At 44.7% G+C, this 23,707-nt stretch overlaps 1 protein-coding gene across 19 annotated transcripts in view; it reads right to left on the minus strand.

The window, feature by feature from the left end:
• FHOD3 (formin homology 2 domain containing 3) overlaps positions 1-23,707 on the minus strand; it is a 329,766-nt gene that overhangs the window by 124,936 nt on the left and 181,123 nt on the right. For all 19 annotated transcript variants that reach the window (XM_020804920.3, XM_073003957.2, XM_078377654.1 and 16 more), the window contains exons 6-7: positions 17,400-17,494; positions 10,752-10,863 (exon numbers count right to left, since the gene is read on the minus strand). In XM_020804920.3, the coding sequence (XP_020660579.3) occupies positions 10,752-10,863; positions 17,400-17,494 (207 nt within the window). The remainder of the gene's footprint in view (positions 1-10,751; positions 10,864-17,399; positions 17,495-23,707) is intronic.

The raw sequence follows: 23,707 nt of genomic DNA on the forward strand, positions 1-23,707 counted from the left end.
GATTATTAAGAACAGATCTACTTTTGGCAATCATGTGTACTGCATATGTTCCAGGACTGTAAATCTTTGACCAAAATGCAAATAAAAATGCCAGGTGCCTATACAAAGCAGGGCTGCAGTTAATTGAGGAGCTAGAGGAATTGTTAAAAAAATTACAGCAAGAAATTTATTTTTATGAGTTTTTTCACTTGATGTATCATTCCCATTCATTCCAATGGGGCTCATCTAGGAGAAGTTCCTCTTAGAGGGTGCCTACTGGTATTTTGCCTCTGTTTTCCCCAGAAACCAAACAATCTATTACAAGTGAACATCTGCTCACTGTTATTTCTAATTTCATATATAGCTCCCTGATCACAGTAAATATTATCTTGAAGAAAAGGACGGCTATAGAATCATTTTATTTACATTATATTAATATTTTAAAGGATAATTATGAACTATTAATGTGAACAACTGATATGCCATCCTTTTTCTTATCAAGTTTCTAGGGTGAGTAAAAATATCTAACAAATTCAAAACTTAAAGCAATACATAAAACTAGTTTAACAAATGACAAAAAGATCAGAGTTATATTGTCAATACGAGACCTCGTAAGACAGGTTAGGAACATCTTAGGGGGCATATTGAAAGTGGAAAGAAAGACATTTTAATTGATGCTAGGGAATCTATGTTCAATATTTGCCAAGCCTTCCTGGGGAGGACATGTTTCATGTCTGGTGCCACAAATAAGAAGGGCCTTTCTGCACTTCTGTTGATGGGGGTAACATTCAGGAAGGTTCACATGGGATGAAATGATCCTTTCACTGATTGTGACTGTGGGATATCGGCAAGTCTTTTGGTCCGATTTCCAAGTCTGAGTCTTTGGTACCAATTCCTGAATGCAAAGTCCATTTCCAAATTTAAAACAAGCTTTTTTATCCAGAAAAAAAGGGAGGGGTGGATAGGTTCCAAATCACGAGTTGAGTCTGAGTCACTGAAAATAAGCAAACACCTCGAGTCTGAGTCAAGTCACCAGAGCAATCTAAGTCCGACTTGACAGCACGTCCCACTGCTAGAGTCACCATCCCTGGACTGTGAAGAGCTGAGGGTAGTAACAGTGTTGGTGGACAGATATACCCTTTGGGAAAGAGCAATACAACAGGGTATACAATATTGCTAAACGGTCTTCTAGTTCAGACACCCTGAAAACTTTAGTGACAAGTCCCCTGGATTAAAAATAGTGCCACTGAATACGTAGCTAGTGAGAAGTGTTTATTGGCTATTTTTTCACTAGTTACATTTTCATGACATTTATCTCTGGATGAATGGTGTGACTGTGTTTTAATGCAGACATCTGGTTGGAAGGGGTGAGTGAGGTGGCATGGGGCTGGAGACAGACAGACAGACAGACAGACAGACAGACAGACAGACAGAGGAAAGGAGTACAGTGGTGCCTCGCTTAACGAGCGCCCCGTTTAACGCCGAATCCGCATACCGATGCGGATTTTGCGATCGCTTTTGCGATCGCATTACGATGTTGACTATGGGGGAAATCGCTTTGCGATTTTTCCCCATAGCCCAATTTTCCCCCGGCTGAGCAGCGGGAGCTTTGAAGCCCCGCCGCTCAGCTGGGGGAAAATGCTGGCGGTGGCCTCGGAAGGACTCCTCCGAAGCCACCGCCTGCATTCCCCTTCGGAAGGGGCATTTTCCCCCAGCTCAGCGGGAGCCCCGCCACTCAGCTGGGGGAAAATGTCAGCGATGGCCTCAGAAGGACCCCGGAGCCACCGTCGACATTTGCCTTCCGAGCTCTCAAAGGGCCCCCCTCCGACATTGGAGAAAGCCCTTTGAGAGCTCGGAAGGCTCTCAGTGACAGCGGGGGCAGGGTAGGGGGGTCCTGAAGGCTTCCAGACCTTTGCCTGGAAGCCTTCGGGACACCCCCCAACCCTGCAGCAGCCGCCGCCGCTTGAAGCCACCCCGCGCCGCCTACCCCAGCCATTCTCGGACTTCCAGGCGTCTGAGCACGGCTGGGGTAGGCGGCGCGGGATGTCTGCCGGCAGCGGGGACAGGGTAGGGGTGTCCCGAAGGCTTCCAGGCCAATTCAGGTGGTTGAGTTCAGTGTTGAGAAACAGAGGGCCAACTCCCGTTCCTAGATGTCATGGTCCTACGCAAAACTGACCTCTGACTGGGACACAAGGTCTACAGAAAACCCACCCACATTGACAGGTACCTACACAAAAACTCCAACCACCACCCACGGCAAAAAAGAGGCCTAATCAAAACACTGGTAGACCGTGCAAATCGGAACTGTGAAGCTCAGTTTCTCAGCAGTGAACTCAACCATCTGAATTGGGCCCTACAGGCAAATGGCTACTCCAAAAATGAAATCACAAGAGCCATCAAACCAAGAAAACAACACCGAACTGAAGAAGAAAAACAGCCACCCACAAACAAAGTATTTCTGCCATACATCAAAGGGGTCACCGATCGCATGGGGAAACTTCTGGAAAAACACAACTTACAAACAGTATTCAAGCCCACCACAAAAATACAACAAATGCTACGGTCAGCAAAGGACAGAAGGGACCCCCTCACCACTGCAGGAGTATACCGGATACCTTGCAGTTGTGGCCAGGTATACATTGGAACCACAAAACGAAGCATCCAGACCAGAATCAAAGAACATGAGAGACACTGCAGACTAAAACAACCAGAAAAATCTGCAGTAGCTGAACATGCCATAAAACAAACTGGACATGAAATTTTATTTCAAAATACTGAAATACTGGACAACACCAGCAATCATTACGTCAGACTGCACAGGGAAGCCATTGAAATCCACAAGCATCAACAAAACTTCAACCGGAAGGAGGAAAGTATGAAGCTCAACAAAACCTGGCTCCCAGCTCTCAAAAACACAGAGTGCAAAAGGTCAACGAACTCCACCCAGCCACAAGGTCAGGGGATTACTACACACAAAAGACCAGCTAATGACACCCATCAACCACAGGGACAGATAATCTCCCCTCCTTATCAAAACAATACACCCACAACAAAACACACTAATCAACCATCTCCTGATTAGGACGATAGCCTATCTCACAAACTAGCTTTCTCACAGCCATAAATACTCCATTCTCAAGCCTACCCAGAGCACAGTTTGCTGTCCTCTGAAGATGCTGGCCACAGAGACTGGCGAAACATTAGGAAGAACCACCTTCAGAACATGGCCAAGAAGCCTGAAAAACCCACAACAACCAGAGGAAAGGAGTCTCCCAGCTTGGGATCTCAGTGTCATAGTTTGCAAGACCTGGGGAGTAGCCTTGGAGTGATCCTTGATGACACCATCCCCTTGCCTAGGTACACCATCCTATAGTTCCCCAGTTTTGTACAGTGGTGCCTCGTTTAACGAGTGCCCCGGTTAACGATGAATTCGCATAGCGATGGCAAAAAAGCAATCTCTTTTGCCATCGCTTTGCGATGTTGCCTATGGGGAAAAATCGCTTTGCGATGTTTTCCCCATGGGCCCCATTTTCCCCCAGCTGAGTGGCGGGAGCCTCCAAAGGACCGCTCCCGCTGCTCAGCTGGGGGAAAATGCCGGCGGTAGCCTCGGAAGGACCCTTCCGAAGGGTCGTTCCAAGGCCACCGCCGGGATTCCCCTTCGGAGGGGGCATTTTCCCCTAGCTGAGCGGGAGCCCCGCTGCTCAGCTGGGGGAAAATGCCGGCGGTAGCCTCGGAAGGACCCTTCCGAAGGGTCCTTCCGAGGCCACCGCCGCGATTCCCCTTCGGATGCCTAAAAGGCATCCGGACCCCCGCCGCCGCCGCTTGTATCCGCCCCGCGGCCGGCTACCCCCGCCATGGTCGGACTCTCAGGAGTCCGACCATGGATGGGGTAGCCGGCCGCAACGCGGATCCAAGCCGCGGCGGCAGGGGTCCGGATGCCTATCAGGCATCCGGGGCTAGGATCTGTCCCCCGGCCGGTTCCCCTTCCATGGTCGGACTCTCAGGAGTCCGGCCATGAACGGGGTAACCGGCCGGGAGGCGGATCCAAGCTCCACTGCCACCGCCGCCACTTGGAACCTCCCCCCGGCCGGTTCCCCTTGCATGGTCGGATCCGACCGTGCAAGGGGAACCGGCCGGGGGCCGGATCCAAGCGGCGGCGGCAGCGGTAGGAGCTTGGATTCTCCCCCCGGCCGGTTACCCCATCCATGGCTGGACTCCAGAGAGTCCGACCATGGAAGGGAAAGCCGGCCGGGGGGAGAATCCAAGCAGCGGCGGCGGCGGTAGGGGCATGGATCCGGCCCCCCGCCGGTTCCCCTTGCATGGTCAGATCAGACCAAGCAAGGGGAACCGGCCGGGGGCCGGATCAAAGCCCCTACCGCCGCCGCCGCTTGGATTCGCCCCCCGGCCAGTTCCCCTTGCATGGTCAGATCAGACCAAGCAAGGGGAACCGACCGGGGGCCGGATCCAAGCGGCGGCGGCGGTAGGAGCTTGGATTCTCCCCCCGGCCGGTTACCCCATCCATGGCTGGACTCCAGAGAGTCCGACCATGGAGGGGAAAGCCGGCCGGGGGGAGAATCCAAGCAGCGGCGGCGGTAGGAGCTTGGATCCGGCTGGGGGCCGGATCTAAGCTCCTACCGCTGCCGCCGCTGCTTGGATATGGCCCCCGGCCGGTTCACCTTGCATGGTCTGATCCGACCGTGCAAGGGAAACCGGCCGGGGGCCGGATCCAAGCAGCGGCGGCGGCGGTAGGAGCTTGGATTCTCCCCCCGGCCGGTTACCCCATCCATGGCTGGACTCCAGAGAGTCCGACCATGGAAGGGAAAGCCGGCCGGGGGGAGAATCCAAGCAGCGGCGGTGGCGGTAGGAGCATGGATCCGCCCCCCCGCCGGTTCCCCTTGCATGGTCAGATCAGACCAAGCAAGGGGAACCGGCCGGGGGCCGGATCAAAGCCGCGGGGAGAGGGTGGGGGGATCCGGATGGATCCCACCACCCTCCCCCCGCGGCCTGAGGAGGGTGGGAGGCATGGCCGGACTCCTCGCCAGGCACCGCGGCTCCGATCCGATCTGAGCCGCGGTGCCTGCCAAGGAGTCCGGCCATGCCTCCCACCCCCACCCCCACCCCCTTCGGCTTGAGAAGGGTGGGAGGCATGGCCGGACTCCTCGCCAGGCACCGCGGCTCCGATCCGATCTGAGCCGCGGTGCCTGCCAAGGAGTCCGGCCATGCCTCCCACCCCCACCCCCACCCCCTTCGGCTTGAGAAGGGTGGGAGGCATGGCCGGATTCCTCGCCAGGCACCGCGGCTCCGATCCGATCTGAGCCGCGGTGCCTGCCAAGGAGTCCGGCCATGCCTCCCACCCCCACCCCCACCCCCTTCGGCTTGAGAAGGGTGGGAGGCATGGCAGGACTCCTCGCCAGGCACCGCGGCTCCGATCCGATCTGAGCCGCGGTGCCTGCCAAGGAGTCCGGCCATGCCTCCCACCCCCACCCCCACCCCCTTCGGCTTGAGAAGGGTGGGAGGCATGGCCGGACTCCTCACCAGGCACCGCGGCTCCGATCCGATCTGAGCCGCGGTGCCTGCCAAGGAGTCCGGCCATGCCTCCCACCCCCACCCCCACCCCCTTCGGCTTGAGAAGGGTGGGAGGCATGGCCGGACTCCTCGCCAGGCACCGCGGCTCCGATCCGATCTGAGCCGCGGTGCCTGCCAAGGAGTCCGGCCATGCCTCCCACCCCCACCCCCACCCCCTTCGGCTTGAGAAGGGTGGGAGGCATGGCCGGACTCCTCGCCAGGCACCGCGGCTCCGATCCGATCTGAGCCGCGGTGCCTGCCAAGGAGTCCGGCCATGCCTCCCACCCCCACCCCCTTCGGCTTGAGAAGGGTGGGAGGCATGGCCGGACTCCTCGCCAGGCACCGCGGCTCCGATCCGATCTGAGCCGCGGTGCCTGCCAAGGAGTCCGGCCATGCCTCCCACCCCCACCCCCACCCCCTTCGGCTTGAGAAGGGTGGGAGGCATGGCCGGACTCCTCGCCAGGCACCGCGGCTCCGATCCGATCTGAGCCGCGGTGCCTGCCAAGGAGTCCGGCTATGCCTCCCACCCCCACCCCCACCCCCTTCGGCTTGAGAAGGGTGGGAGGCATGGCCGGACTCCTCGCCAGGCACCGCGGCTCCGATCCGATCTGAGCCGCGGTGCCTGCCAAGGAGTCCGGCCATGCCTCCCACCCCCACCCCCACCCCCTTCGGCTTGAGAAGGGTGGGAGGCATGGCCGGACTCCTCGCCAGGCACCGCGGCTCCGATCCGATCTGAGCCACGGTGCCTGCCAAGGAGTCCGGCCATGCCTCCCACCCCCACCCCCACCCCCTTCGGCTTGAGAAGGGTGGGAGGCATGGCCGGACTCCTCGCCAGGCACCGCGGCTCCGATCCGATCTGAGCCGCGGTGCCTGCCAAGGAGTCCGGCTATGCCTCCCACCCACCACCCACCTCCTGCGGCTTGAGAAGGGTGGGAAGGGTGGGAGGCATGGCCGACTGTGCTTGCAGCACCGGGCACCTCTTCCGCTGCTGCAAGCACAGTCAGGGCAGCCCTTTGGGAGAAGCCAGGTGGTGGGGGAGAAGGCAGGAGCCGATGCCGTCTTCCCCCCCTCCCCCGAGGCTTCTCCCAAAGGGCTGCGCCCGATAGTGGGGGAGAAAACCGGATAATCCGTTCCTATTGGAACGGATTATCTGGTTTTCAATGCATCTCTATGGGAAAACACGTTTCACTTAACGATGTTTTCCCATAGCGATGTTTTTTTTGGAACCAATTAACCTCGCTATGCGAGGCACCACTGTATGTGCGTATCTGAAGGAGTAGGTACAGAATGGAATTGAGATTTTCATAGTGTATTGCCTCCACCATTGACCAAGAGTCTCTCTCCCCTTTTGAGCTAGCTGGGGCACTCTCAGTGGTGGTGCTGGGTTTTCTCCACTTGTCATATTGAGAGAGTGGCCTATTAGGACCAGCTCAGAAGTTCATGGCCCACATGGCAACTACAGCAACCTGAAGCTGTTCACACTTGCAATATCAGGCTTCACAGAAAGCTAATGCATCTGAATGGTTTATCTCACAGCTCCTAGGAATTTTCCTGCTCTAAAGAGGTCTGCTGAAGCCCTACTTGACTTCTGAAGCAGGTCCAGACAGTTGACATTATTTTTGGTAAATGTCCACTGAACATTTATTAGTTATTTCTTCATGGGTTACATTTACAGTGGACCCTCGACTTACAGACTTTTCGAGTTACAGACTTCTCTGGCTGCAAAATTTAGATTCGACTTGCAGCCAGAGAATCGACTTACAGACCAGAAAAAAACCAAAATGGAATAAAAATAGAATAAAACCCACTGGTTATGGGATTAATCGATTTTCAGTGCATTGTAGGTCAATGGAGATTCGACTTACAGACTTTTCGACTTGCAGCCACCATTCCAATACGGATTAATTCCGTAAGTAGAGGGTCCACTGTATAGCATATGTTAATTCCAACAAGCTCAAGATGTTGGGCATGGCTCTCCTCCTTCTTGTCCTCACTTTTATTCTCAAAGCATCAAGCCCTTGAAGTAGATCAGGCTAACAAAAAATGACTGGCTGAAGGACATTTCATGATTTATGAAAGTCCAGGTAAACAAAACCCACACGTTTCAGGTCCTGATCCAACTCTTAAACACTTTTTTAATGGAGCTGGGCTGATGAAATGAATGGGACGTCGTCACGTCTAGTCGTTCAGTCGTGTCCGATTCTTCGTGACCCCATGGAGCAGAGCACGCCAGGCCCTCCTATCTTCCACTGCCTCCTGTAGTTGTGTCAATAATGAATGGGACAGCCAGCATTTATTTATTTATTTATTTATTTATTTATTTATTTATTTATTTATTTATTTATTTATTTATTTATTTATTTATTTATTTACTTACTTACTTACTTACTTACTTACTTACTTACTTACTTACTTACTTACTTACTTACTTATTTATTTATACATACGGCGCACACTCTACCCAGAGGTCTCTGGGCGGCTTACAACAGTAGAGTGATACTGACAGAAAACATGAAAATCCTGCTGCATATAGTGGGAGAACTCATTTGAGGGCATACTCTGTGGCAGTAGTGAGGAAACTGTTCTCTGTCACTGCTGTATCTCCACTTATCCAGCAGAACTTTCTCATGTAGGCAGAATCATCTTATGCTTTGTTCCTATTATGCTTTAAAAGTATAGATCAATTGAAAGCATGTTGTCCCAGGTTCGCACAACACTTTCTGGATATTACAGTTTGCATCTATTCTGATTTGAATGTCGCAGTTGATACAGATCTCATGGGTGCACCTTTGGTGTTTGCTTCTCCAGCTGTAACAGATACTTATATACACTGGATTTGGACAGGATCTTTGGTAAGATTAAAGATAAGACCTACCATGTTTATCCTCGACTACTATCTTTCCTGGTTTTAAAAACTTCCAGGAACGCACTGATCAATTTGGTAAGGACAGTCGTGAGTGTACCTTTGTAACAAGGCATACTTCCATCATGAGTAAAAGGTGTTGGTGTATCATCTATTTAAAAACCCTCCCTGAACAAATTCCTCCAAAGTTTGGAAAAGTTACATTTTGGGCCTACAACTCTATGAAATCAGCAATTTAATCTGCTTTTACTTTAGTGCTGTTAGCTTCTTTAAGGGGCAGAAAAGGAGAATATAAATAAATTAATTAAATAAATACATTTCAGCTCTTTTATTATTAATTTAGTACAGTGTAGTGCATATCCAAGGTCTCTCTAATGAAAATATGTGGAAGTGCACAAACAGCAGCTGAGCATTCTTCCTTTCCTCTTGTTTAATAGCACGTGATAGCATGCAAACAGCTGGTGCTTTGAACATGTTGCAAACATTGGTGGCTTCAGAAGACTGTGGGAATTCTATGACTGCATGCAAAAAAAATATCACAGCATTTGGAATTTTATGAACAACCAGCGGCATGCTGTATTTCTAGTGTACTCTATTTGATGGTTTAGGCATGTTAATTCAAAACAGAAATGTAGTTCAAACAGTCCATGTTTTTACAGTATCTTCTTGCCTATTACCTTGCTGTAGGGGATTTAAATATATTTTGAGTACTCTGTCCTGTTAGTTAAAACAAAACTATTGCTTGCTACTGTTTGTCCTTTACAAACTTTTCATGCTTTTTTTAAAAATGAAAACCCTCAAGACAGCTTGACGAAAATTCAATAAAACAGCACAACGGCCACAAAGAGATTTTATCTTTTCTTTTTAATTTCTGGATGTCTGAGATCAAAAGCTTTGATCATTGCAAATGCTTTGCAGAGACAAAAGATTGTTAGGGGCACAAAATCAGTGTCCTTTGGGGTGGGGGAAGGGAACTTCACGGAAGAAATGTTGGGCAGGCTCGCTTCACTGTTTTCTAGCTTCCATTTTCTGGGGACATCTCCCTGAATCCTCACCTACCTCAGATCCAAACTTTTAATTCAGGCTCTGCTCCAGGAGATGAAAGCTTTGTGTTGCCTTCTGCCTCACAACTCTTTTTCCAGAAAACAACTACATGGAAGAGTTAAGAGCCACTACAAGCAGTAGATATATTTAGTGGGAGCATGACCTAAGGGGTAAGTGTAGGATCTGGCATAACATTGAACACATCCTTCATGCCTCCCCCCCCCCCCCGCTAAAGCACACTTCTGACCCCAACAGTTTTCCTTGATGGTGTGTGGAAAAAGTCTGAGGAGTGGGTCATTAAGGACCAAAGTATAGGTCACATTAAATTCACAATGACATTTAAAGTCTGGATTGTGCTCATATTAAATGAAACATGTACCGTAGAATGCAACTTTGGCACATGGAGAGTGGGGGGAGGCCGCTTTCCCACCGTGCTCCAGCCATGGATGAAAACTGCACATAAACCCACTCACATGTATTTGCCACAGTAAGGGCAGTGCAACTGTTACAAACAGTTACATCCTTCTCAAAGCAACATAAAATTGGGGTAGGGGGTGCCATCCTGGCCTCAATCCCAATACAAGGCTGCATATTTAACAAACAACAAATATACATTACATATTTAACCTTATCTGGATACAGAACTTAGACCGTTTGGCTGCAGAAATCAAAAGCGTTTATCACACAATATACTCCTCTCTGACTTTAGAGGAGAACTTTCTTATTCTTAGCACACTATTGGGAGACGGGGGTGGAAGTGTATTCTACCCATATAACTTAGCCCTTGAAGGAAACAGTTCTTTGGAATATTCCATTTTACTGTAATCCTTTCCCCAGTTTCAGGCACTAGAAAAGAGTAGAATAGTCAAATAAACAGTATTTATTTAATGCATGCATCCATTTCGAAAACATAAACACCAACGTTTTAAAAATCTTTTGTGGCAAATAAAATCAAGGCAGCTTACCAAATACAATCACAAAATAATATTCCATAAAATGCAACTCCCAGACTCTCCTTTTGGGGTGCCCATTTTAGTGCCACCAAACACTGATTCCCAGCCACAACTGATAGGGAGCAAGGGGTTGTCTTTTAAATAGAGCCCCAATGAAACAGAATAACTTGTAGGTGGCATGCAAGTGTTTTACTTGCAGCTGGGAATCTTTTCCTACATACAAAGTATAACACCTGAAGTAGACACCAGGCTGGTTTTGTAGAGCAGAGTTGTGACAGGAAAACAACAAATCCATAATCCTTTTCTTCAAAACATAACCACAGCTAGATACCACAATATCTACTCACCTCTCTTCTTATCTACTATAGACACTGCTTGTATGAGAAGTGGTGCATTGGATTCAGTGTACTCCACAAAAACCAGGAGCAGTTTCAGAGCTGTCTTTACAACCAGGCGAAACTGCAAGGGAAAAAAGGAACTTTTACTCATCAGGCTGTAACATTTGCAGAAACTCTTAATGAATCCAAACTGCTCCTGTATGATGCCATGTGAGTGGAGAAAAGCTGTATTAAGTATCCCTTCTTGATATATACAAATTATGATCCTGGTTATTAAAATAAGGATCATAAATCAGTTATCAATCAGGATTTCAAAGCAGTTGTACATATGAATCTTCCTTAAAAGAATCAGAACACTGGCTAGTTAGCCTAGTGACCTTCCCAATCATGCTGTCCAAAATCTTTTAACTGCAGATATCATCAACTGAGCCTGAGATCTTGCATGTGTAATGTGTTTTTAAATTTTTATTTTACATAAGGATTCCAAGATTTAATGGGGGATATCCCCTATGCACTCTATGACTTGTAACCCATCTTCTGTAGTATGAACTCCAGCCTTCCCAATTTAGTGTCTTTCAGATAATTTGGACTCTCAGCATCCTTAATGGCACTAATGGAAGATGTAATCCAAAAAGCTGACCAGCATTTGAAAAAGGTTACCCTTGGCCGTCATGATGACGATGACGACAATAATAACAGCAATTATGACTATAGGCATTGCACACCTATGCCCTTGCATACACATAGGCATTAAAGCTGCGAGGTATTGATCATATTCTGTTATCCCAACCAGAAATTTAAGTGGAAGCAATGGGCATTAAGGTTTGAACTCTAAAAACAACTCAATGGTTTATTTTGCAATTAGGCACTATAGGAGGTAGGTTAGAGGATAGCTGATGTTGATTTTGAAGATTAATAATAGTATTATTAATCAATAAGTAAATCACGGGTTGCTAATCACTTGTATTTAAGTCAATTCCACTTTAACTTTAGAACTCTATTAACTCTCAGTTCCATTCAGTGTTCTTACAGACCGCTAACTCTTAGTACATTTTTAAGTTTCACATTGTCTCTCACTATCAGAAACTCCCTCCATACCCCATACATCAGCCTTTATATTCAGCCCCCTCCCCCCTTGGCTCCACCTTCCGCCCTCTCATTGGCTCCTGCTCCACTGTTCGGCTGTGATGGACAGGTGAGGGCAGGGCTGTTCGCAACATACCTCCCCCCTTAAAAAGTTGTTTCATGGGGACATTGATTTACGGCCATTTCAAGTTACAGCCATCTTCTGGAACGGATTAAGTTCAGAAGTCGAGGCACCACTGTATTTATTTCTGGGCCCAACTGGATCAAATTTACAAGTATAGCAGCCTCTCCTGAGATGATCTAGTCCAGTGGGTTTCAGAATAGGTGTACGAGGGTCAGTAAAAAAATGTCATGTTCATTCTTCTAGCTTTTCATGCACAACTGTTACAAAAATAAGCTACCAATGTTACAAAGATAACGTATTAAAAAAAAAGAACAATCCAGTTATGAAGGCTGAAAAAGCTCAGAAAGTTTTAACAGAAGTTGAATGTTACATGATTGTTTTTTAAAAATCATTTCTAATATCTTTATTTCTAACAGTTTTTGAAATGTTTTCAGATAAATGTTTTAATGTTACTATGTTTAGCTGCTTGTTAATGGACTATTCATTTTCTTTTCTTAAATTTCCATTTGTTTCAGTTTATGTGTGAGCTACCCTGAGTCCCTTCACTGGGAGAAAGCAGCAAAAGGTAGGAACCTGGAGGGCACCATGTTCATCACATGACTAGCTGATAAAACTTGTCATTAAGGGTCAGATGCATATTCTTTGGCCCCCATGGTAACGTATCATATCCAATTTGTTTCATTATTGATTTGCCATGTATTGCCAGGTACAAAATTATATTGTTTAGAGCATTTTAACTCCCAAGTTGTTTCATTCCCAATTGTACAATTAATTCTGCTATTCTTGATTTATTCTGCTAGGTGGTGCTGTGGGATGGTTTTGTGCAGCAGAAAAGGGGAATTAAAAAACCCAGCACTCCATCTACCAAACTTTCTGCCTTACAAATACTTCCTTTGGATCATCTATGTTCCTTAATGGAGAAAAACATATTCAAGATTTCTGGAGCCTCATCTATGCTTGATTCATATTTCTTACTTTCACACTTCTTGAGTAGGAGATATGGAAGTGTTCAAAAAGGGGAGTTGGGGAAATGATTTCTCAGTTTCTTTGGTATGAGCTCTTTTCTTAAAATGGGAGCAGGAGGCAAAGCAAACCTAATAATATATTTGAAGGTCAGGACGGGAAAGTTAATACAAAACACCAGAACACAGACTGATTTCTATCTCCTGTCCTCGAAGATGCCGGCCACAAATACTGTCAAAATGCTAGGAAGAAAAACCTCCAGAAGACGGCCAAACAGCCCGAAAAACCAACAAAAACCATCGGATCCTGGCCATGAAAGCCTCTGAGAATACATAAATGGGTTTGTTTGTTTGTTAATTCATTCATTCAGTTTGTATCCTGCTCCCATTTATGTCACAAAACTACTCTGGGCGGGTTACAACTCGTAAAATAGAAAACAAAAATAAAAATAGAGATATTAAAACCAGCAGCAATTACTCTAGAAACACACACACACACACACACACACACACACACACACACACACACACATACCCCTTAACATGTAACAGTTTAACAGCTCCTATTTATGGTAGTTCCTATTTTGGATCTTCTGGAAGAGACCACAAATGGAACTCCCCCTTCAGATTTGAGTTGTGTGTGTCTGTATCAGGGCAAAATTCATAACAAGATCAGTTCTTTGAATTGTACATAGAGGGAGCCATGCGCATGAACATGAAGAAAGGGCTCAGGGAAGATATGAGAGGAGAAAAGTTGATTCAGGTGCTTTGTAAGATTTAAATATCACTGTAAACACACAAGGCATGTTCCAAAACTTCTGTGAGCTAATTACCTGCGGTTCATTCATTCATATATTTATTCAATTTTTATACCATCCATCTGGCTACAAGGCCACTCTGGGCGGTTCACAGCATGATAAAAACAACAAATAACACTTTAAGTAAATTTTAAAGTGTTATTTGTATTTACTATCCTAAATGTACTATAGTGGTGTGCTCATACCATTGGATTACTTTACTGACATCATTTGAATGGCTTCAATATTGCATGCTAGCACAGGGAATTGTTTTTGCGAATACAGATGTTGCTGAAAATGGCATAAAGGAACAGCAAGCAGAGAGACACCTGTAAGTAAGAACTGGCAAACACCATTAGCACCAGTTGTTTTGATATAAGGCAAGGTACCATTTAAGCACGATTTACCCAGTATGGTGTACTGGACAGAGTAATGAATAGGACTCAGGAGACCTGGGTTTGCTTTTCTGGCTCTGCTCAGAAACTCACGTGTGTGCGGACAAAACTGATAAAAACACACCTTAAATACATAGCCTTGAAACTCCTACTAAGGACCCTATGAGTCAGTTCTGCCTTGACTGTACATAACAGCAACAACCCATTAAAGCATTAAAAAAAAAAGAATCCTGGTTCTTTCATTCCAGAACAATGTTCCAGTTATTCCATCATTGAAGCCTTGCCTTTAACACAGCAGATTACAGTCAGTCTCTGCTCTAGCCAAGGACTGGAGAACAAAATATTGTAAAGTTAACGTGAGCTGTCTTTATTCAGTAAAGATATTCCTTGTTGAGGATTGGGTATTGTGGGGAAATTTATAATTATGGTAGCCTATATTTTGTTGTTTCATTGAGTTGTTCATAAGTTGGAAGTGACACAACACCCCTGGTACCCCTGGGAGCAAATTCATTTATTGTGGCCTGATAAATCTGTGATAATTGTGATTACTGATCAGTAACATTAACTGGTACCAACATTCCCTGTAAGCTGTGCAGTCGTGCAGCACGGCATTGGGCGCATGCAACTGAGCAAGTGTTGCTGCTCATTTGCTTCTGGTTAAGGCTGGAACCCCACATACAAGGGGCAGAGCCCCTGTGCTGTCTTCCGGAAAATAAGATGAAACTTTGAGTGGTACCAGTTCTTTTTGTGACTACCTTTCAGTTTCTGAATACAGGCTGAGTCTGTATAACCCTGATAAACTTTCGTGTTGATCACTCAGTGTTTATTATAGCCCTATTCAGTAATTGCTTACCTTGGTCTTGGAAACAGGCTTAGAGAAAAATGACTTGACTCTCCCACTCTTCATCATAGCCTTTTCTTCACAAAAGGCAACATATTTGAAGTGTGGTTCCTGATTGTGTGCAAACACTTCATGTGAGCAAGGACCCAAATTTTCCTGAGTTCTTGCCCATGTATTGTATTTCCATGCAAATAAGACACTTCTCCTCTTCAAATGGGTTGTTTTCCATATGAAGCAATTTGCAACAGAGAAGGGCCAGTCATATTGCTGAGAACCAGGTAAGTAATGACTGAACAAGGGGAGAAACTTTAGATTCTAGAACAAAAGAGCCCCGCTGGTTCTGTAGAAACCAGCATTCTGCTCACAAAGCAATTAACCTCATGCATATGACCAGCCCATGGGAAGGACATACGGGCAACAACTCAGTGCCCCAGGACATCAAACTAGCTTATGGCATACACCTATCCTGACTACAGATAAGCACTTGCAAAAGAGATGAAATCTTAGGTTAAAAGAAAGAAGATATGGTAAGAAGTAGATAGCTATGTTAGGAAAAGTTGAAGGTAGGAAAAGAGGAAGACGTAACATGGAATGGATTGACTCCGTAAAGGAAGCCACAATCTACAGTTTGCAAGGCCTGAGTAGGTTTGTTCCACCCCCACAAAGCAAGGAAAATGACAGCACAGTTCACTTCCTCCTCCTTCCTCAAAACATGGCACACTGATGCATCCTTTCTGTGTCTTAACTTCTACCCACTCCTTGTCTTGCATCCATGAGGTGAATTGTGAAGCATTTTCTGACCCCATGAGAAGTCTACTGTATAGTTAGTTAGTGTCAGTATAGTTAGTGTCAATGTTGGGGTTGGGATTTTATATACAGTGGTGCCTCGCTTAGCGATGGACTTTTGGCCATCGCTGGAGCAATCGCTTAGTGATGTCCTCTATGGCTAAAATTCGCTTTGCGATGATCGTGGGGGAGCATTTTAATACGTTCCTATGGGCTTTTTAAAATCGCTTAGCGATTAAATCACTTAGCGATGTTTTTTCTGGAACGGATTAACATCGCTAAGTGAGGCACCACTGTACACATTTTGCACCTCTTAAACCCACTGAAGACTCCAAACTACTGGTAATCAGAGTAAATAACTGCTGTTTCTCAGCAACAAGGTTTACACACACAGAGGCATGGGGCATTCCTCTCCACTCCACAGAGATGCACATTGGTTGGGACAAAAAAGGTAAATCACTGGCAAAAAATAATAGACTTTTGTTTTTTTGTTTCAGGTAGTTAGTCTGGAAAAAGAACAAGAAAAAAACTGTGCTAGAACTTGAAACTTGGTAAAACTGTTTACAGCTTCTCAGGTAACAATGTTGTACGATACTAAAATATTAAGGTTCATGCTTTTGCCTAATAACTTTAATATATTTATTTAATTATTTTTAAATATTTGACAATTTAAAGTTTTTAGCTTTTAATATTGTGTTTTTAATTATGTAAACCACTGTGGGTCCTTTTTTTGGAAGTGTCAAATATTTAAAATAAATAAATAAAATTAAATAAACATCAATATGTGAATTCTTTATGCCTCTGGAGGACTAAAATGTCTGGCCCTGGAACATGAGAATGAATATGCTCTCATGAAGAAACAGATGGACAGCTTACAAAACACACACACAAGAAAACAGCTGGATAAAAGTAGCAGTAATCAAACCAATTTCCATTATAGATTTTTAAAACTCTGGGAAAGTAAGAAGGGAGTTGTCTGGTGTCAAAAAGACATTATGTTGCAAAATATATCAGATAAAAACAAAGGAAAAATTTAAAAAACAAAGACAAAAATATTGTGGCACCTTAAAGACTGACTGCTATATTTTAATGTGAAAGGTATCTTTGTCTTCTGTTTTTTCCTTTCAATGTTGTCTCATTTGCTACGACAGACAAACATGGCTACCTCTTCTAAACTACTACTGTTGGAAAGCAGGTGAGCATCTCTGAGCAGAGGATTCCACAAACATTTGAAACAATCCATAAACACGCAAGCCCTCTCTCCAATTGGTACCTGCCTCATTTCAGAGAGAGAGAGAGAGAGAGAACCTGGATGAAGAATCCCCATTACATGTGGTTTATGTATGAGTATGAGTCTTTCAGGGTCCCAGGTGACAAACTGTGAAGGTCATTGAAGGAAAGCTCTTTTCAGTAGCCTGACTGCACATGCTGTTCCATGATTTTCACTAGATAAGAAGTAGGAGCACTCTTTTTTGCTTCCATAATTTTCTGCTCACAAGGGAAAATCAGCCTAGTGAAATCTGTTGATCACTAAAATGGCATCCATCTTACTTTTCTTTTGAAACATAAAATTTAAACACACACACACACACACACACACACAAATTCATTTTAAAATCTATGGTGTAATCACCATGAAATGTTCAATAGATGGTTGTTTCCTTACCTTTGACCCAATGAGAGTGTACAGCCACTGGATGGTTTCATTGTGATTTATTACACCATTCATCCCATCCACGTACAACATAATTTGTCCCAGAGCTAAGGAAATAAAGAAGATAAGGAAACTTAGCTAAATGCAGTTGCTTATTATATTTTTTGTTGTATTATATATACATGGTCTGGTATATGAGACAAGGTACAATACCACTTTCTGCTTTTAAATTATAACAGATGGCCATTTTGAATATCTTGAGTCACTCTTCTAGACAGAGTGCAGTTGTATACGAATACAATCTAAATTTAATCCCAGTTACGATAGTGGCCAACTTTCAGAGCAGTTGACTCACCAAATCCCCACTGATTTAATGGACCCAACTCTACTGCATTTGCTGTGTATCACCATGAATCTCTGTGTCTGTTCTGGGATTTCTTGATCTCAGCGACAGTGTACATTCTTAATACCTCCAGCTTACCACTGATTTGTAAATGAAAATTGAAGTATAATGGATAGATGGGTAAATAGATTGATAGATAGTTCTTGTCTTTTAGAAGAAGAGTCCTGGATTTGTTTTAAATGAACATGATCTTGACATACAGGGGGACTTCCATTTGTACTGTAGTGCTACAGCTCCCAGAGGGCCTTCTTCTTCCCGTGCAGCTGGGCTGGCTGACCTGATATTCAACCACATTGTAGTCCAAGCTCTGTCCATAGGGTGAGTTCTATAGTGACGGTTAACTGCTAAAGGAAAGCAGCTTTGGTGTGTACCAGAGAATAAATTTCTCCCCTCTCTTCCATACCTTGGCCATAAACTGAAAGTTCCACCCTGATGCCTGATGCAAGAGCTCGGCATCAGCTTGAATGCAGACTAAGATATTGGTGAACTGGTGGTGCCACTAAAGGAAACACCAGGCCAAGCATCAATGGAGAACTTGACGTCCTGAGCTTGAAAGAACTGAGATCTATGTGTCAAATTCCCCAAGTTTCAGGCAACCAATGAGCCTAGTCTAGCACGTGGAGAGTACACCCTCATCCGAGACTTTTTGACACCTTTACCTACTGCACTGATGCCCACAGCATGCTTATATGTTTTAGCATATGTTCAGCTGGTGGGGAGGACCCTGTGCAGTTGGGAACTGATAAAAGTGTAGTGGGAGGAAGAAAATGTTGTGTATTCCTATTTATTAAGAACTTGAATAACAAGCAGTAGTATGTAAAACAATTTATATAAGAATTAGGAAGTGCTTTGTTTCCCCTTTTGAATCAAACTGCTCAAACAATACTAAAACAACTTTAATTTGGGCAATTAAGTGGCATTGAAAATCTGCAGGTTTATTGACTGCAGTGTAACAGACAGAAAGCAACCATTCATCCTGAATATTTATGTCTGGCTTTGACAGGCACGTGGTGGTGCTGCGGGTTAAACTGCAGAAGCCTCTGTGCTGCAAGGTCAAAGACCAGCAGTCGTAAGATCAAATCCATGTGACAAAGTGAGCTCCCGTCACTTGTCCCAGCTCCTGCCAACCTAGCAGTTCGAAAGCATGTAAAAATGGGAGTAGATAAATAGGTACCACTATGGTGGGAAGGTAACAGTGTTCCGTGTCTAGCCACGTGACCACAGAAACTATCTTTGCACAAACGCTGGCTCTATGGCTTGGAAACGGGGATGAGCACCGCCCCCTAGAGTTGGACACGACTGGACTAAATGTCAAGGGGAAAGTTTACCTTTACCTTGACAGGGGTTTGAAAGGCATTTGTACAATTGGAGAATGCACTCTGGAAACAAAGATCTCCTGGCCGATGGTGGGCCTAGCACAGGTTTTTGAAGAAAAAGAGTATTAGGCTTTGAGCCAAAGTTCTATGCTCTCAAGGATTCTTGTTTTTGGAAATGGAGCCTGTGAAAAGCAGTGTTGGCCAGGAGGCATAAACGGCTTCAGTTGAATTCCAGACCTTGTTAAAGCAAGATGCACCCTTGGAGATCTTCCATGTGCTAAGATGACAGCTCTGTGGCCTCCTGTTACTGACCCGAATACAACACTGGACCTTAGCCAGTGTCATTGCTCATTCTACCCACAGCAGAATCGTAGGAAAAGACAATGAGTTTTTTTCTAGAGTGCTGCTACTACACAAAATAGTTTAGAAGAACCAAAGTTTTGCTCATCACTGGTACAGCTACTGTGGACCAAATGCGGTGTGCATATCAGATTAATTTAAGAGGCCAAACTGAATTTTATGTATCCATGCTCATGCTTTGCTGTCATTGTAAGCAGCAGTAAGAAGGGGCAGTGTGACCTACTGCTCAGAGCAATGGTAAGGGGGGGAGGGGGAATGAAGGTTTCCACTGCATGAGTTGTGCATTCAGAAGGGTTTGGATTCAGTCCTAGTTTCTAGAATTTTGCACTCTGGTGTCTTCCTACAAAGGGAGAACATACACAGAGCTAAGGATTTCCCAGTACATCTCTGTGGATCCCCAGCTTTTTTAGACAGTATTTTCAGGGGATTTTTTCCCTTATGATATAACTACTAGACATTTTTTTAGTCTGGCTTTAGTACTGTCAAGAATGGCTACACTAAGGATGGCCAGTTTCTCTGAAAGAATTACTATTATTATTATTTTTACATATCGCACCTTCTCTCCAAGACAGGGAGTCAAGGTACCTCACATAAGATTAATAAAACAGGTAAACAGGTACAGAGGAAACAAAAAGTTATTAAAGACACAAATAAATGATCTACACTATAGATACAATGATTTAAAAACAATCTAAAAGCACATAGATAAAAACATTCAATATGCAGAACCTGTCCAGAATCTTACTTAACAGCTGGTCAATTATCAAAAGCCTGCCACAATTTTAAAAGGTTTTTGCCTGCTGGTGGAAGAGAATTAGAAGTACAGTATGTAGAGTTCTTGCCATTACAGCTGTCCTCTTTCACCTTAGGTAGGTTGCCGTAGTTGTTCTTGTAATCGCAAGTCCAGAAGGTTTCCACTAACTTCTCTGCAGGAATGCTGTGATAAAAACTCCTTCATCTAGTCCTCACTTACCACTCCTTGTTGGCCAGTGTCCCACACATAAATTGCTTTTTCAAGAAGCCTGCAGAGTTCTCATTACAATTTGCTAATTCGGTAAAATCCTCGGGCTTATCATGTTAACCGAATGTATGCTCTGCAATCTAGGAGACCAGGCTAAACTCACACAACGTTCCATTATATCTTCAAACATGCCTTTCCTTCAGCTGGGTGCATGAATCTTATACTATAATATAGCTCAGGGCTAAAAGACTACTCACTGATTTAAAAGAAGCCCTGAAGGTTTAAGATCAGATCTTATTAGGCCAGCTGACTCCACAAGAATCCAATCCATTGATCCACCTGCTGACCCTTCCTTCCTGTCCCTGTTGCTCCTCTCCTGCACAATCCATCTTTCTGGAACAGCTAATGCCACCTTGTGGGCTTTTTCTAAGTAACAAGAAAATGCTCCCGTTGCTCTTCTCCTATGCATTGGCTCTTTGTTGAACAGACAGTGCCACCTCATGGATTCCTTACAAGGAAGAGGGCAAACAGAAGTGGGCTGACAGGGGAGTGTAGTTTGAACCTGGAGGAGACAATGCCGTTTCCCTTAATGAATCAGACTCCACCACCCAAGGCACCAAGATCCTTTTTGTTTGCACTCTTGTTAAGGCACGTGTCACCCTTTCTATATGTGTGCAACTGATTCCTCCTACCTAAGTGAAGAATTTATACTCAGCTCTGTTGAAATTTGTTTTGTTATTTTTGGCCCATATCTCTATGTCAATGAACAATGAAGAGAACATTTCAGACACACATAGCTATCCACTGACTATTTAAATCACATCAAAGGAGCCCAGAGCAGCATTTTTATTATTATTAGATAATTCAGAACAACTGGTATTCGGCAAAAATTAGAGAAGTCCCTGGTGAGTATTATTTTTGCTTCTCTTCGGTACAAAAAATGCCCTTTGATGAGAATCAGATAAAGTCACCAAACTGCTCTTTTGTAGTAGAACTCTTTGGATCATGAGGAAAGGATTTAATTTGTATTTAAAGAAAATATGAAACAAATTGTATGCCTCACACATATTTTTCAAATTAATATTGAACATAAATCAAAGGCCGCTAGAAATCTGCATTCAGAGCATTCACATATACATTATTATAACAATAAAAGCTGGCTAATTCTAGGTAAGTTCTGGAATACATTAGTCTCTAGCTTTCAGGTTGTCACTCACAATAGGCATAAAACAGCCAGGCACTTTAATAAGCCCATGCAAAGAAACCACAACAATGTTCAAAAGAGATGCTGGACTATTTTCATCTGCTACTGAAGAATCTTTACAGAAGCTTCTTCCAGGACTGATCAAATCTCCTCCATTTTACAGGACAAATTTTAACAGAAAATAATGAATACTTGAAGAAAAAGCTATCACAGTCTGTTGCTACTTAAACAACTTTCTGAGACTACCTTCTGACAATGATAAACTAAATGGGATTGCCATATAGCGCCCCTAATTACTGTATCAGCAACATATTTTAGAAGGACAGAGTTGACACTCAAATGCCACTGAGAAGACCTTCAGCACCTGTTAGATCATGTACCAAATCATCTACCAAAGTGATCAAGATTGCTTCCATCCCCAGACCCATCCCCAACTAAGACAAGGATGGATCCAAATAAGCAGCTCTACCATTGTACTTCGGAACAAAACATAAATTTGTATGTTTCCAATGTAACTTGTGTGATGAAGCTTCCAGTATCTGGATTCTCACCTATAACTTTTTCTGATTAAGATATGGTGAACAACATTCGTTTATTCATGGAGGCTTAAATTTCAAATGTCTGTTGCCTGCTTTGCCAAAATTTTTTGAAATATTTCCCTACTACTTCTTATATGAAGGAAATATAATATTTTATAAGACTCCTTTTCACATCAGATATTTCTAACTGTTACAATAACATCACAATGATTAAACAAATTTAATTAAATTTATGTAAGTGATTAACAATAATCAAATGAGGCACTAAAACAAAAGTTTTAGTGGGAACAGCACAAAACTCAGTGTGTTTACTTCATCAGAACTAATCCCCACCAGGTCCAATAAAACTCACTCCCAGTTTAATGTGTCTAAGGATTAATTCCTGTCTAGGCATCCTTCAGTCTCAAGATACTATGGTAACATGCTCTGAATAGAGGTAAATGAACAGCGGCTCCCTCTCTGGGATTTTTTTGATAGTAGCTGCCAGATCATCATAGAATTTGTCTTTGATTTCTGCTGTAGACAACAGTGTTGGTTCATATGCACTAATAAGGGTGACTAGTCCTGCTGATGAGTGGAGCTGCAGAAACAGGATTCTTTCACTCTTCGCAGTAGGTGGAACAATGGATCTCAGCAGAGTATTTCTAACTGCAAAGCCAACACCACATTCCCTGGTCTCATTCAATGGTTTTCCCTGCCAGAAGAATGAGAAGTTCTTTTCTTTGACAGATCTTGAGTCTGGCAATCTCATCCTTTGCAGGGCAACAATGTCCATCTGCAACCTACTCAGTTCCATGCTGATGACAGCTGTCTTGCGCACACCATCTATTTCCTGCAGGTCATCAGAAAAGCCGGGGGTCATTGTCTGAACATTCCAGGTGCCCAACTTTAGGGCAGAAGTTTTCTTATGATTGTTGCATGGTGCAGGGTTATCAATCTACTTGTTGGCTTTCACCCTAAACCCCACACACCCTGTGAGGTTAACAGACCGTGGAGAGGCAACACCTTACTGGCTGGGGACTGCCCAGCTTAAGGCTGACAGTAGATACCTAATGAGGTGCAATAACCTCTCCCACCCAAGTAGCCCCTGGTGTCATGCTCTACGCCAATCGAGCAAAGACTTATAACCGGTAACTGCTACTTCCCGTGTTGTTTTGATGCTGTATGTGAAGCTGGAGTGTCCTCTCCAGAGCATGAAGCCTGGGTAAAAATAATACGGAGGATAGACTGTTACCCAAGCAGAAAATCCCCCCTCTCCACATCACTGAAGTAGTCCAAATGGTAAGGGAAGAGCCAATTCAACTGGTTCCAGCGATATTGCAGGAGTTGCCAGAGCGTGACTGTACACAGTCACGAACTGCGTCCGGGGCTGCGGCTCCAGATTTTGCCTTGAGGTTAACTCCTGAAGACTTTTCCATTGGTAGATATAGCCACAAGGCAGTGGAGGTTTGAAATTGGAGTTTTCCTTCTCCTAGATGGGCTGCCTTCCAAGGCTAACGAGCCCCACCTACCCAGGACACATAGCTACAGCTGCTGT

The sequence above is a fragment of the Pogona vitticeps genome, chromosome 6 (genome assembly GCF_051106095.1).
Source record: "Pogona vitticeps strain Pit_001003342236 chromosome 6, PviZW2.1, whole genome shotgun sequence".
Taxonomy (NCBI): domain Eukaryota; kingdom Metazoa; phylum Chordata; class Lepidosauria; order Squamata; family Agamidae; genus Pogona; species Pogona vitticeps.